The sequence below is a fragment of the Mustela nivalis genome, assembly GCF_964662115.1.
Source record: "Mustela nivalis genome assembly, chromosome: 10".
NCBI classification, from domain to species: domain Eukaryota; kingdom Metazoa; phylum Chordata; class Mammalia; order Carnivora; family Mustelidae; genus Mustela; species Mustela nivalis.
The window spans coordinates 18,903,441-18,918,696 of record NC_139029.1 but is presented as its reverse complement, the minus strand read 5'-3'; the positions used below and the strand labels follow the sequence as shown (position 1 = coordinate 18,918,696).

Genomic DNA, 15,256 nt, shown 5'->3' with positions numbered 1-15,256 from the left:
TATAAGTCCTGCCCTGACTGTTCCCTGTAAGTGACCAGAAGACTCAGCGCTGGCCATGGGTATCCATGCCCTGTGTGTGTGTGTGTGTGTGTGTGTGAAGAGAGTGAGGGAGCAGTACCGGGGCGAGGTGGAGGATAGACAAGAAAAGGGTGGAATGAATAAACAGATTTTACTGATGTGGAAACCTCTCGCCCCAGCTCACAAAGCCACTAGGTGATAAAGGCAGGACCTCTCTTGCCACCGCACAGAGCAGCATGGGAGCAGAATCCACCCCCTCTGGGCCCTGCTGCTTATTCACTATCCAATCTCAGCTAAGGTCATTCCCCTCACGGGCCTCATTTCCAGGGAACTGGATGAAGATACTTTCAACACAAGGACTCTGCAGAAAATACTTCCACTGGAATCAAATTCAGGACCAAAGAAACAGCCTTTGCCTCAGCCTGGTACAGAAGGGCTCCTTGGCCTGCAGGTCCCTTGAGGACCAGCAACTGGCAGCTGTGCTAACAGAAGCCGGGGAGCCCCAGGAATCCCCCAGTGTCACGTGGACTTGGGATTTCCTACCCAGCTGTCTACCTAGAGTTCCAGAAGCCACCACAGCCCAGCTCCTTAGAATCCCTATGCACATCTCTTTGTATCTCTATGTATGTCATCCTCTCGGCCCAGACCCCAACTCACTGGCCCTCACTCCCCAGCATAACATCCAGACTTCCTGGGTTTTTCTCAGCCTCCAGGACACACCACCCTTTGGCCAATGAAGGAAAGGGGAGAGGCAACTCACTGGCCAACTGTCTGACCTGTACAGACACATCTGACTAACCAGAGGAGCCAAGATGGCTTCAGCTCCCATTTTCCAATTCCACTCATGCTCCACCATTCTGTCCCCTTCCACACGGAGAGGTTCCCTTTCGCTGGTTCCGTTCCATTTATTCTACTCGGAATCTCAGGAAATTCTACCTGGACAAGAGAGACATGGTGAGCGGAACCAGAGCTGATCACAGAAGGAAATTCTTGAGGGCAGATTCCCCAACTCTGCTGGGGCCTGGAACAACGTCCAGGGCCCAATTTCTGGGGTATCCAGAGGAACCCCAGCAGGAGCTCAGGCTCTCTGTTCAGAATGAACTCTGGGCTCTACCATTTACTGGCTGTGTGACCTTGGGCAAGCAGCTTAAATCTCTGAGCCTCTGATCTCTTAGCTATAAAATGGGGATTTGGGACCTATTCACTGAGTGATGGTGAGAATTACATGGAATAAGGCACAGAAGATACCTAACACGTAACAGGTGGTCATGAGCAGCAGCAGTAACAGGTTTTCCTGTTTATTCTCAGGGGCGGTGGCCTTGTCCCAGACAGTCCTGGCCCCAGCATGGCTGGGGAGGCAGAGAGGGAAGAAGGGGTTAAAATAATATAGCTATCATTTACTTAACATTTACTACCTGCCAGCCTCTGTTGTAATCAATTCAATAACTTGGCCAAAGTCACACAGCTAGCAAGTGGCAGAACAGGGACACAAATTCAGACCCCCTGGCTGCAGAATTCACACTCTGAGCCACCGTACTATCCTACCTCACAGGAAACCCATTTTCAGATGAGACATGCTGAGGTTGCAAGAGCTTCAATTCAGACTCAGAGCCTAGCTCAGTATTCTGGCAACTTCCACTGTTGCATGCTGCCCCCTAGTGCCCCTATGGGAGACGCACACCAGAAGCCGGCCGCAGACAGCCCTGCAGCCTGATCCACACTCCTCTGACCCACTGCTCTTGCCCGTGACCCAATCTGCACATCTTAGAGGTTCCAAATAGCACTCTGAATGCCAGCTACATATACAATTGTGATATTTTTTGGCTATCTCACAAACCCTCGCATTCTTTTTTTAAAAAGATTTTATTTATTTATTTGACAGAGACGCGGTGAGAGAAGGAACACAAGCAGAGGGAGTGGGAGAGGGAGAAGCAGGCCTCCTGCCGAGCAGAGAGCCTGAGGCAGAACGCTGGAATCTTGACTTGAGCTGAAGGTAGACGCTTAATGACTGAACCACCCAGGTGCCTCACAAATCATCAAATTCAACAAATCTAACTCCAAGTTTATACTTTTACACCCAGACTTGTCCTCCTTAATCATCTCCAGCCAGCCAGTGGCATAAGCCAGAACCCACCCCCCACCCCAGCCTGTCACCAACCAAGTAGCCTGAATGGCAGCTGAGGAAGGAGACCAGAGAAGCAGACATCAAACCGAGTTAAGCAACAGATGAGGGCCCCTGGTCACAGTCAAGAGGCAAAACTGAGCTCAGGAAGCTCTGGTTAGAAAAGTAGGCCTTTCTGCTTAGAAAGAAGCCCAAACACAGCTCTGAGGGCTGGGAGGAGGTCACATGGAGGAGTACGACACTGGGAGCTAGAGGCCTGGGTACTGCTCTGTCACAGTATGCCCTTGGGACTTTAATGAGCCTCAGTTTCCCCATCTGTGAAATGAATATGACAATGCCTATCTCAGCCTCTTGTAAGGATAAAATTTAAGTGTTTTCTTTGTAAACTGAGAAGGGAAGTACACAGGAGAGGTTTGTTGTTATCTGGGAAATCCTCCAGTAGATGTTTCCTTTGTTGCACTGAATACTGGGCCCATAAGTTATGTTGTTTTGTTTTCAAAGGGACTCATCAGGACACCGGGGTGGCTCAGTCCGTTAAATGTCCAGGTCTTCAGCCCAGGTCATAATCTCAGGGTCCTGGGATAGAGCCCTACATTGGGCTCCTCATTCAGCGGGGAGTTACCTTGAGATTCTCTCTCCTTCCTCCTCTGCCCCTTCTTTAGCTTGTGCACTCATTGTCTCTCTCAAATAAATAATCTTTTAAAAAAGAGGTCATAATTTTGTGGGGTGTGTTTAATTATGGTAAAAGAAAATATATAGGGGTGCCTGGGTGGCTCAGATGGTTAAGTGTCTTAATCTCAGGTCTTAATCTCAGAGTTGTGGGATCAAGTCCCACATCGGGCTCCCTGCTCAATGGCGTGTTTGCGAGTTTGTTTCTCCCCTCTGTTCGTACTCTCTCTCTCAAATGAATAAATAAAATCTTTTTAAAAAAAAGGAAATGGATAAAACATAAAAATTGCCATTTTAACCACTTTTAAGTGTACGATGTGGCATTAATTACATTCACACTGTTGCACAACCACCGCCATGATCTATTTCCAAAATTTTTCATCATTTCAAATAGAAACTCTGTACCCATTAAGCAATAACTTCCCATTTCCCCCTCCCTCCAGTACCTGGTAACCTCTAATCTCTGTCTTAATAAATTAGTCTGTTCTAAATATTTAATGTAAGTGGAATCAGAATTTTTGTCTTTCTGTGTCTGGCTTATTTCACTTAGCATAATGTCTTTAAAATTCATCTATGCTGGGGCTCCTGGCTGGTTCAGTCAGTGGAGTGTGCAACTCCTGATCTCAGGGCTGTATGTTCAAGCCCCATGTTGGGTGTAGAGATTACTTAAAAATAAAATCTTAAAAAATATTCTTCTAGCCTGTAGTATGTATCGGAACATCATTTTGTTTTTTTAAGATTTTTTTTTTTAAGTAAATCGTGATTGTGGTGTTGAGTCATAAAATTGCATGAACATTTAAAGACTCACAGGGATGAGCCTGTGTGACTCAGTTGGTTAAGCATGTGTCTGCATTCAGTTCAGGTCATGATCCCAGGGTCCTGGGATCGAGTCCCACCTTGGGTTCCTGGTTCCTCTGGGAGCCTGCTTCTCCCTCTGTCTGCTGCTCCCTCTGCCTGTGCTCTCTCTCTCTCTCTCTCTGATAAACAAATAAACAAAATCTTAAAAAAAAAAATCAAAGACCTACAGAGCTGTACACTAAAAAGGTGAGTTATAAGGTAAAACATACCTTAGCCTTAAAAAAAAGAATAAATAAATGAGTGGGAGAAAAACTAAGACTCTAGACTCTCACATTTTTGCTACCTTGAAAACTATGCAAGTGACAACAGCCTTCATTATTTACAGCATAAATGTATACTTTTTCATTCATTCATTCATTCATTCATGATAAAAATGAAAAGTACTTGAACCTATCATCCAATCCAAGAACTACAAAATCACTAAAAACTATCTATTTACTGTTCCTCCCCCCACCCCCAGGTAATCACTATTCTGAATTTTGTGTTCTTCATTCTCTTGCTTTTTTTTTTTTTTTTAGTAGTTTTATTCCCCACACATAAATTAGGCTGGGCCTTATGAATTTGCCCTTTTTATAGGTCAAAACAGGTCACAACCCAGCAGCTTTATGAAGTTCAACCCCAATATTATGCCTAAATTTAGTAGTTCTGGTTATATTTGAATTTTACAAAACGGGTATCATTCCATGCTCTTCTGGGACTTGCATTTTTTTCTTAATCAATTTTTTTTTTTTTTAAGTAATCTCTTTAGTAAGCAGGGCTGGAACTCACAACACTGAGATCAAGAATCCCATGCTCTTCTGACTGAGTTTTCACTCAAAATTATATCACCACGATTCAGCTGTATTGCTGTTTTTTCATTCATTTTCTATTGTTGTATAATTATTCCACATCTCTTCATTTCCTGTCAATGGTATTTCAGTGTTTTTGGTTTGGGGATACCATGAACAATGTTTCTGCTACCATTCTTATCCATGGCTCCTGGCACATATGTGCCTTTTTTTTTTTTTTTTTTGTCTTAAGATTTACTTTATTTTATTTTTTTAAAGTATTTTTATTTATTTTTGTGAGAGAGAGAGAGAATGAGCGGTGGTGGGAGGGGCAGAGAGAGAAGCAGGCTCCCCAACGAGCAGGAAGTCTGATTCAGGACTTGATCCCAGGACCCTGAGATCATGACCCGAGCTGAAAGCAATCACTTAACCGACTGAGCCACCCAAGTGCCCCTTATTTATTTATTTTAGAGAGAGAGCATGCATGAGCGAGGAGAGGGACAGAGGAAGAGGGAGAGAGAAAGAATCCCAAGTAGACTCCCTGCTGACACTAAGCCCACATGGGGCTTCATCCTAGGACCCTGAGATCATGACCTGAGCTAAAATCAAGAGCTGGATGCTTAACCTAACTGTGCCACCCAGGCACCCCGTATGTGTGCCATTCTTGTGGTTGTACCCAGGAATGGACTTGCTGGTCTTAGGATACACAGATTTCAGCTATACACAGCGACTCACTTTCTGAGCTCCAAATGAGGATACACTGTACCATTTGCCCCCAGGTAAGAATGTGGACAAGACGTGGTGGGAGTTGCAGAGGGTTTCTCGTGGAATTGAACACCTGCTGTATGGATATGGTAAGGGACCCACAGAATGAGATGATGGTGCCCTGAGGGGTGAGACAGGAAAAGAAACGCTCCAGTTGCCATGGGAATGATCTTCCAAGGAGTGGTCCACCCTGGCTGGACAAAGGGAGGGCTTGAGACCCAAACAGAGCAGACAAAGATCTCTATCCTAGTCAGCAGGATCTCCGTCTATGGTTGGGAGGATGTGTACCAGTACATGAAGGGCGAGAGACCTAGGCAGTGCTGAATTCTTCCTACCTACCAATCCTTACCCCAAAGATCTCTCCACATATCCTTGATCTCACTTTGCATCCATTATCTTTTTTAATTTTCCCAGCCAGAGAGAGGTATTATTATCTCCACAGATAGGCTTAGAGAAAGAGAGTGTGTTGCCCAAACTCACACTTTTTTTTTTTCCAACTGCCTGAACAAATAATTTCCCCTTCCTTCCTTATTCTGTTTCCACATCTGTAAAATGGGAATGATAACACCTAACCCACCTCACAGACTCGTGGGAGGATTAAATAATACTATGCAAGCATGAGTCCTGGAGCTGCTCCTTGAACGTCACGTGTTCAAAAAAAAGAAAAGGAAGAAAGTATTTGTTTATTGGTACTGTTGTTATTATTCTTTTGGAGAGCAGGAACCCAAGAGAGTCTGAGCCCTGACTTCTTGCCACCCAGTGATGGTCCCTCTTCCAGAGACTCCATGGGATGTGGTAGTCATAGCCCATTTTGGTCACCTCTGTGGCTCTGTGATATGTCTTTCAGGACTGGACAGTCCAGCCCCCTCCTCCACTCTGCTTCTAGGCCCCAGAATAGAGGTAGTTGATCTTCCCTGCAGACTTTCCCAAACGGAGGTGAACTGAGCAGCTAAGCAGAGGACACCCCCTATTTTGTCTCAGGGCACACCCCCTATTTTGTCTCAGGGCAAAGGAAAAACTCGGGGAGCCCAGCGGTTCATTCAATCGAGAAAATCTGCTGAGCACCTAGTATGCGCCCGTCCTGCACTGGGCAGCGGGAGCATTGGGAACAAGACCAGACTGTGTCCTAAAGTCAGAAAAGGAGGAGTCACAAGACAAGAAAACTGTGTGCTGAATATTATGATAACGAAGTAGGGAGAACTGTTCTATATAACAGGAAACCAGACAGGCCTAGGGGCCAGGGAAGGCATCCCAGGAGATACACACCCTTGGAGCTGCGCCTTTAAGAGCTGGCAAGAGCTCCCCAGGTGCTCGGAGACTGCTCGGACTACCTGCCCATTCAACGGAAGAGGAGACTGAACCGCCAGCGTCGGTCTACCCTGCCAGCGTCGGTCTACCCTGCCCGCCTCACTTAGCCAGACCAGGCTGAGCACCGCTTGGAGGGCGTAGACACAGCGCGCGAGCCAGGCCTCGGGCCCCCCACCCCTACCCCGCCGCCACCCTCCGCGCCCAGGGCGGGGCCTCAGCCCAGGTGCGCGGCGGCGGCGGCAGAGCTTCGCGGAGGCAAGAAGTGTGTCCCCAGCGGCGGCCCGTGCCGCGCTCCCGCGAGACGCTCACCTGCGCTCCAGGTGAGCGGCGAAGGGGGCGGGGGGAGGGGCCGAGCCGAAGGCGGCTCACCTGGCGGGACAGGTAAGCCCCGCGCGGGCCCGTGGGGGCGCGAAGCACGGCGGCACTGGTGTGGAGAGACCCCTGAGGCTGCGCCTGGGCGGGGGAGGGTCCCGGGACCAGTTCCTCGGGCGCCACCCTCCCACTTCCGGGGTGTGCGGGCCCGGCCTGGGAGCGGCCCGAGCGGGCGCCGGGGCTGGGCGGGCAGAGTGGGGTGGGAGGGCCGCGGTCGCCCTCAGGGCTCCGCTGGCTGGGGGCGGGAGCCGTGCTGGCCCGGGGAGGCAGGGTCGGGAGGGGGCGGGAGACCGTGCACCCCCGGAGGAAAGATGTCAGGTGGGGAGAGGGGCTGCGTCTGCCCGCGGGCGGAGGGCCGCTGCAGCTGGAGAGGATGGTGCTCGCCCCGAGGGCCCTGCTGGTGTAGGGGCTGTGCTGATCCGAGGGGCAGTGCCGGGGTCTGGTTCTCCCGTGCCTCGCGAGTAGGTGTCCCCGGATGCCGGAGTCACAGGCTGAGCCTTCGGGGCAGGAAATAGAGGGTGCGGGGACGCCGGGTGCGAGAGTAGAAGGCTGTTTCTCCGAGCAGGGCTGGGGTGCCCCTCTCGGTGGGCTGTGCTAGACTGAGCTAGGTACAGGGGTGGGGCCTGTCCTGGGGACCTTGGGAGGAGGGGAATAGTACAGAGACAGACCCGTGTGTGTGTTCTCAGGGACTAGGGAAGGGGGAAGACCATCAAGAGAAGTTTGCTGAGGGTGGGTTAGGACCTTTTGACTCTGAGGAAGATCCCTGCAGCGACTTGGGGCGCCCAGCTTCCAAGCCCCTCCCACTCCATGCACCACACCAAATAGCCTGCACAGAATAACTCGTTTAAACCTCAGCAGTGGCCCAGGAAGATACTCCCCTTTTCCCCTGTTAAAGAGGAAAAGACTGAGGCCCAGAGTCTTGCTCCAGGCCACAGTAGGAGCGGGGGCCCTGCCTTCACTCAACCAAGTGACCAGTGTTCCTAGGGCTTGGGAGGTGGGGACAGCAGCAGTTAGGGGAAGATAGAACCTGAAAAAAATGGGCTGAGATTGACTTCAGGAGGTTTCTGGACCTAGAGGGGGAAACTGAGAGGAGCTATTGTCCTTACCCTAGGTCTTGCTCCCCACTTCCCTCTGTCTCACCCCATTCCAGGTATGTGGCACAAAACAAAGTACATGGGCTCCAGAGTCTGGCAGACCACAGCACAAATCCTGTTCCATCCCTTTCCAGCTCGGTGTCTCTGGGCAAGTCACTTCTGAGCTTCTGCTTCCTGATCTGTAAAGTGGAGATACACTACTTCCTGAGCAGGTGTGACTGTTAGGTAAAGTGAAAGTCCTCTTGGGTCGGAGCCTGTTTCTGGCCCATTCCCTGCCATTTCCCCAGCATTTAGCACAGTGCTGGACACATGGTAGTGTTCAATAAATATTTGGTGGGTGAATTTAATGAATAGTAGCAAATCCTTAAGCCTTGGAGGTAGAGAAGGAGTGACCCAGACCATCATCAGTAACCCCTTGATGTTTTTAGAAACCCCCGGTCCCCCAGAGCTCAGTGTGGTTCAAACAATGTAGAGACACCCAACCTCCTCATCCAAGGCCTGAGCCTAGAAGACTCAGGGCTTCCTCTGTGGTCTCCATGGGTCTCACTTGTCCATGGAGCTGGCAGCTGGCCAGCTTGCCCCCTTCCTCCCAAGTAATAGATGGGATGAGGTAGTGGGTAAGAATCTGGGCCAGGCTGCTTGGGTACAAATAGTTGTGTGGCTTGAACAATTTATTTAACTTATCTGGGCCTCTCGGTGTATAGTAACAACAACAACAACAATAATACCTACAAATAAGGTTGTGAGAATTGGTGTTTTTTTTTTTTTTTTTAAGATTTTATTTATTTATTTGACAGAGAAATCACAAGTAGGCAGAGAGAGGAGGGAAGCAAGCTCCCTGCTGAGCAGAGAGCCTGATATGGGGCTCCATCACAGCACCCTGAGATCATGACCTGCGCCGAAGGCAGAGGCTTAACCCACTGAGCGATCCAGGTGCCCCAAGAATTGGTTTAATACATTCTCAGCACATAGAACAATGTAAGCCATCAATAATTAACTCATTCACTAGAATGCAGATTTAGGTCTGCAGATTAGGTAATTTTGTCTCTTTTACCACTGTATCCACCAAATCTAGAACAATGCCTGGCATTCAGTAGGCCTCACTAAGTATTTGTTAATTAAGTGAATGAATGATTCCATACTCATCCCCCAAGGCAAAGGTTTTAAACCACTGGCCTGTCTGGATCATGAGGGACTTCCAAGTCACCTGTTAGAGTCTCTGTGTACACACTTTTGGAGAGGGGATTTCATCCTTCTTCCCTGAGCCTGCTGCTACTCCTAGTGTGGTCAGCCTAGAGCCTAAGTCCTTTTTCTTCCTACCCAATGGTCCTGATTCTACTCCGAGGTGACACAGAATGTGTCAGTCCCCTGAAGCACTTACTGTACCCAACCCTGTTTCAACACCGAGCCAGAAAGCAGTCAGACACAGTCACAGTCCCTGCCCCTTGGGGTCATATAGGCTTATCTTCAAACAGTGGGTTCAAGGCCAACCCAGCTGACAGAGCCCAGCAGAAAGCTGTGGGGAGAAGGGCTCCCATCTGCTTGGGGAGTTGGAGGGGTCTTGGAGAAGGAGTGAAGAATGGGGTCAGGGGAGTGAATTCTATAATGGCAGGAATAAAGAACTCCTGTATCCTCTTACCAGCTGCCCTGGCTAGCATTCCTTCCTCCCTCCCTTACTTTCTTGAGACACATGCATCTTCTGATTTTCTTGGGAAACTTTTGAGATTAGCTTGTTGACATCATGCTCCAGTGTATACTTCCTGAGACTAAGAACGTTGTCTTATATAACCGTAGTAATCAAATTCAGGAAATTTAACATTGGCATATTACTGTAATATACAGTCTACTTCCAAATTTTACCACTTATCCACATTATCCAGTATCCAATTTCTCCTCTTGATCCAGGATCCAATCCAGGATCACACATTGCATTTGGTTGTCATTCCCTTAAGTTGGACTTGTCTGACATCTCTTCATGACTACGTTCAGGTTATGCATTTGGGGTAGAAGTACTTCTTAAGTGATGTGGTTTCCTTCTTAGTGCCAAGTACCAGGAGGCACAGGATGTCAGTTCATCCCTTTACTGAGGATTGTTAACTTTCGTCGTTTGATTACAGTGGAATATGTGAGTTTTCGCCAGATTTTTAAAGTTCTCCCTGGCTGCAGCAAATAGAAGGGAATGTAGGTGGCCAGAACGGGAGCCTTGATAGTACCTGGGTGAGAGATGATTTAAAGAAGTGACATTTATTTGTCCAAAGCACATTGTCTGTTCGAGCCACAATTGGGACTAGAACACAGATCTCCTGATGTCTACTTCCAGGCTCCTCACACATCACCAGTTCTGGGACCCCAGTGCCATTAAATCAGGTATAAACAGATAAAGAATCAGTGTTGCAAAAAATCCAAGTTGTTGTATGGCAAATCCCTACATGGGATCAAGAACCTTCCACACATGACTACATAAGGTTCCCTGACTCCCTTAGGCATAGTTATTCATTCCCAAAATGCCTCATATAACCTACATGTCCCATCTTAGGAGATTTTAAGCATCTGTTTTTCCTACAAAACTATGAGTGAATCACAAGAACAGGGTCTGTAGTTTATTCATCTGTGTATGTTTTTTTTTTTTTTTTTAAGATTTTATTTATTTGAGAGAGATAGAGAGAGCACAGCAGGGGGAGCAGCAGGCAGAGGGAGAGGGAGAAGCAGGCTCACTAAGCAGGGAGCAGATGTGGCGCTTGACCCCAGGACTATGGGACCATGACCTGAGCCAAAGGCAGATCATCCGTGGTTTTACAGTGCCTAACGTGGGGCCGGGCTCTGTGATTATGGAATGAATGAAGTCTTCACTCTGAGCTTGCTAGCAACCAAGTCAAGAAGGAAAAGAAAGTGTATTTTGTGGCTTGGCTTTCTTGTCTAATCAAAGGAAGCAAAAGAATGCTTGGTTTAAATATTGCTAGGAGAGCAAATCTCACCCCGACTGAAACATTGACAGGGGAACTGTCACATTCCCATGACTGATTTGAAGGCAAAGGGGAAGGGAAGGTAGTGATGGTCAGGTTCACATGGAAAGCATGTGTTGAGAGCCTCAGAGACTCTGTTGGGTGGGATTACCAACAGAGGGGATAAACTGAGGGAGACCATTCCCTGGAAAGGGAGATCTCTGGAGATTTTTCTTTTCATGTGGTGAAATGTACATTATATAAAATTTGCCACTTAAAATGTTTTTTTACCACGTTAACCATTCAGTTCTGTGGCATTAAACACATTCACATTGTTGGGTATTGTTTGACCACCGCTATCATCCATCTCCAGAACGTTTTCGTCTTCCTAAAGTGGAAATTTACCCATTACACAGTAACTTCCCATTTGCCCCTGCCTTCAGCCCCTGGCAACCACTGTTTTACTTTCTTGTCCTAAGAATTTGTTCTAGATATTTCGTATAAGTGGGACCATACAATATGTGTCCTTTGTGTCAGGTTTCTTTCCTTTAGCATAATGTCTCAGAGCTCATTGGTGTTGTGGCACATATCAGTCTCACTCCTTTTTAGGGCTGAATAATACTCCATTGTAAGTATATGTGGCATTTTGTTTATTCATACATCTGTCAGTGAACATATGGGTGGTTCCTACCTTTTGCCTATTGCAAATAATGCTGCTGTGTGGACACTGGCATGCAAATGTCTGTTTCGGTTCCTGCTTTCCGTCCTTTTGGGGGACTGCAGGCAGGGATGGCGGGCCCACGTGGCAGTCCTGTGTCTGATTTTTGGAGGCACTGCTGTGCTGTCAGCTACAGCCACACCATTCTCCAAGGGCTCCTCCATCCCCACGTCTCCAGTGCCTTTCATTTTCTGCTTTTTCAATGGTAGCCACCCCACTACATCCCTGGGTGTGAAATCTCAGGACACTTTAAATTTTTTAAAATTTTTATTTAAATTCAATTAATTAACATGTAATGTATTTTTCATTTCAGAGGTAAAGGTCAGTGATTCATCAGTCTTATATAATACACAGGACATCTTTTTAAAAGATTGATTTATTTATTTGAGAGGATGGCAGAGGGAGAGGGAGAGAGAATCCCAAGCCGACTGTGCACTGAGCATGGAGCCCGACATGGGGCTTGATCCCAGGACCCTGAGATCATGACCTGAGCAGAAATCAAGAGTCAGACGCTTAACTGACTGAGCCACCCAGGTGCCCTGTCCCGGGAAATTTTGAAATGTAGGTTAGACCAGAGACAGAATTTCTTCTTTGGAGAGGGAGGGACGCTAGGTGAGGGTTCCTGGGCCTAACTGCACCCTTGAATGTGACTCCTTCCTGGCCTCTCCTCCCTAGGTGCCTGGCTGCAACAAATCATGCAATGAGCCATGCCCCGCCCTGGACACCCCCGCCCATCATCTGGGCCCCCACGCTTGGGACCCTGGGAGCGGCCAACAGAACTATGCGTGGAGACTTTTGATGAGCCATCCCAACCCCCACCAAGCCGCCGCACCCGCAGGCCAGACCCCAAGGACCCTGGCCACCATGGGCCCGAAAGCCTTACCTTCATCTCCAGCTCTCCTGAGTCTGCTGCTGAGCCCCCGGCCTGCTGCCTGCCCTGGAGACCGTGGGTGTGGGACTGGTGTCGGGCTGCCTTCTGCTTCCGCCGCTGCCGGAGTTGCCTCCAGCGATGCGAGGCCTGCATGCGGGGCTGCAGCCTCTGCTTGTCTGCTGGTGACTCCCCTGAGGGGGCTGCTGAAGCCAGCTGGGCCAAAGAACACAATGGAGTACCCCCCAGCCCCGATCGTGCACCTCCCAGCCGGCGGGACGGCCAGCGGCTCAAGTCAACCATGGGTAGCAGTTTCAGCTACCCTGATGTCAAGCTCAAAGGCATCCCTGTGTATCCCTACCGCAGTACGACCTCCCCAGCCCCTGATGCGGACTCCTGCTGCAAGGAGCCACTGGCTGAACCCCCACCCATGCGGCACAGCCTGCCTAGCACCCTCGCCAGCAGCCCTCGTGGCTCCGAAGAGTACTACTCTTTCCATGAGTCGGACCTGGACCTGCCTGAGATAGGAAGCGGCTCCATGTCCAGCCGAGAGATCGATGTGCTCATCTTCAAGAAGCTGACCGAGTTATTCAGTGTACACCAGATTGACGAGCTGGCCAAGTGCACATCAGACACTGTGTTCCTGGAGAAGACCAGTAAGATCTCGGACCTTATCAGCAGCATCACCCAGGACTACCACCTGGATGAGCAGGATGCCGAGGGCCGCCTGGTTCGCGGCATCATTCGCATCAGTACCCGCAAGAGCCGAGCCCGCCCGCAGACCACAGAGGGCCGCTCCGTGCGGGGTGCAGCCCCTGCTGCTGCCCCTGATAGTGGCCACGAGACCATGGTGGGCTCAGGGCTCAGCCAGGATGGTAGGTGGGGTTCCCTGTGGCTGAGGGACAGAGTGGAGGAGACTCTGGCCAAGGGAGGGCTACACTGGGTGGTTGGCCACTGTGGGTCCACCCTCGGCCAGTCCCTGCTCTCCTTTGTCCTCTCATGTCCCCTAAGAGGCTCCTCTGTCCCCTGGTACAAGCTGCTGGAGTTTGCAGGCCTAGCCTGGTTAACAGATCCAGGATCCCATATGAATTTAGACCTGGGCCCTGGCCTAACCAAATCCCCCACCCAGACACCACTACACACACGCACACGCACATGCATACGCATATGCTAGTTGTGTCTTTGTTTTAATCATTGTTTCTCAAGCCCGGCCCAGGTGTAGATGATCCCTCCCTCATCAGGCTGGGAGCTGAAGTTGGGGTTAGGGTTGAAAGGATGTAATAATGACCACTGCCCCCTCCTGTTCCCTCCCTAGAACTCACAGTGCAGATCTCCCAGGAGACCACTGCAGATGTCATCGCCAGGAGGCTGAGGCCTTATGGAGCCCCAGGTTTGGTCCTGACCTGATGAGTACAGAGAGGAAACTGCCCTCGGGCCTCCCCTCCATGCCCCCCCCACCCCTGCCATGGCCCTCTCCCAGCTTCCTCTGGGGATGCGTGGGGATGGGATCAGAAAGGAACCAGAAGCCTGAGCAGCCTAGACCCCATCCTGATCCTACAAGCTGGCTTCAAGGGTTCACCTGGGAGATATTCAGGGGGCAGGTGCCCAGAAGTTGCATCTGAGCCCCCCCGCCAGTCACTGGGGAGGACAGTGTAGGGCAGAGGCCATGCACTGGAGCTGAAAAGGCACCCTGTGTGCCATCTACTGCTGCCGCCGTGGTTTTCAGAGACCCCAGGAGTGGGGTCATTCCCCTTTGACAGACAGCAAGGCGGGGGCTCAGAGAGGTCAAGAACCTGAGTGGGATCCAGTCAGGATTGACCCACGCTTGAGTCCTACTCCGCTCCTTGACAGGCTTCTCCCTGTCCGTGGGACCTGGATGAGCTCCTTCCCTCTCTAAGCCTCTGTTTCCTCTTCCCTTCCCCTCAGGATACCCAGCCAGCCACGATTCATCCTTCCAGGGCACAGACACAGACTCGTCAGGAGCACCGCTGCTCCAGGTGTACTGCTAACCCTTCTGGGAGAAGTAGAGCCCACAGCCAGAAGAGGGGAAGCAGGCCCCCCCTTTGGAGGAGGCTGGGTCCCCTGGCCCCTCCCATTTCAGCTGACTGGTTCCTGGACCATGTGCATTTCACTGAGCGACGGGTGCCCACATCACCCTGGATCCCTCGCTGGCCTGACCCCTGCCTGGGCCTGTTCCTTCCTGCCCACGGTCTTCAGGCAGCCTGGATCATGGAAGGCAAAGACTTAGAGGAGTTACCTTCTGGGACTGAATCCCAGCTCTACCATAACCAGTCAAGCAAACTCCCCTCTCCCCAGGATGAGGGTAGCACATGAGAGGGTGACAGTTCAAAGCAGCTTATCTTAAATGGATTGGGTTGGGGGGCAGGCAGGGCCTCTTGTCTCAAATTCTGTGGGCAGTGCCCACTCCACGTTATGTTCTTTTGGTTCTTGGCTTATGTTCTATATGCTAACATGACAGTAGTTTCAAGTACAAAGATAGTAGATGACTGCCTGGACATCTCGGCTGTGATAATGCTCTTTCTGTCCAATCTGCTTGACCGATACACAGAGCAAGAGACAGGATAGAGTGCCCAGCCTGCCTTAGTGTTGTGGGGTCAAAGTCAGAAGGCTAAAATGAGACCAAGAATGTCCACCTCTCAGGTTCACTAATTCCAGTGAGCCAGTTTCTATAGTTTATGTACCTGAGAAAGGTCTGACAAGTGGTTTCTGTCATTGTTCAGAGGTTCTTCTAGGT

At 49.9% G+C, this 15,256-nt stretch overlaps 1 protein-coding gene and 1 long non-coding RNA gene across 6 annotated transcripts in view; one reads left to right on the top strand and one right to left on the bottom strand.

Annotated features, from left to right (window-relative positions):
• LOC309841656 overlaps positions 1-15,256 on the bottom strand; it is a 963,915-nt gene that overhangs the window by 601,735 nt on the left and 346,924 nt on the right. The window lies entirely within an intron of this gene.
• KDF1 (keratinocyte differentiation factor 1) lies at positions 6,730-15,017 on the top strand. 5 transcript variants are annotated; one of them, XM_082684893.1, is made up of 6 exons: positions 7,022-7,120; positions 7,186-7,340; positions 8,030-8,185; positions 12,309-13,376; positions 13,817-13,891; positions 14,428-15,017. In XM_082684893.1, exons 4-6 carry the CDS (start codon positions 12,341-12,343, stop codon positions 14,508-14,510), a joined length of 1,194 nt encoding a protein of 397 aa, XP_082541019.1. In that variant the 5' UTR covers positions 7,022-7,120; positions 7,186-7,340; positions 8,030-8,185; positions 12,309-12,340; the 3' UTR covers positions 14,511-15,017. The 5 variants fall into 5 exon arrangements, with proteins under 5 accessions (XP_082541022.1, XP_082541021.1, XP_082541018.1 ...); XM_082684892.1 differs by lacking the exons at positions 7,022-7,120; positions 7,186-7,340 and adding an exon at positions 6,839-6,888; XM_082684894.1 differs by lacking the exons at positions 7,022-7,120; positions 7,186-7,340 and adding an exon at positions 6,851-6,888 and having other exon boundaries at positions 8,030-8,198.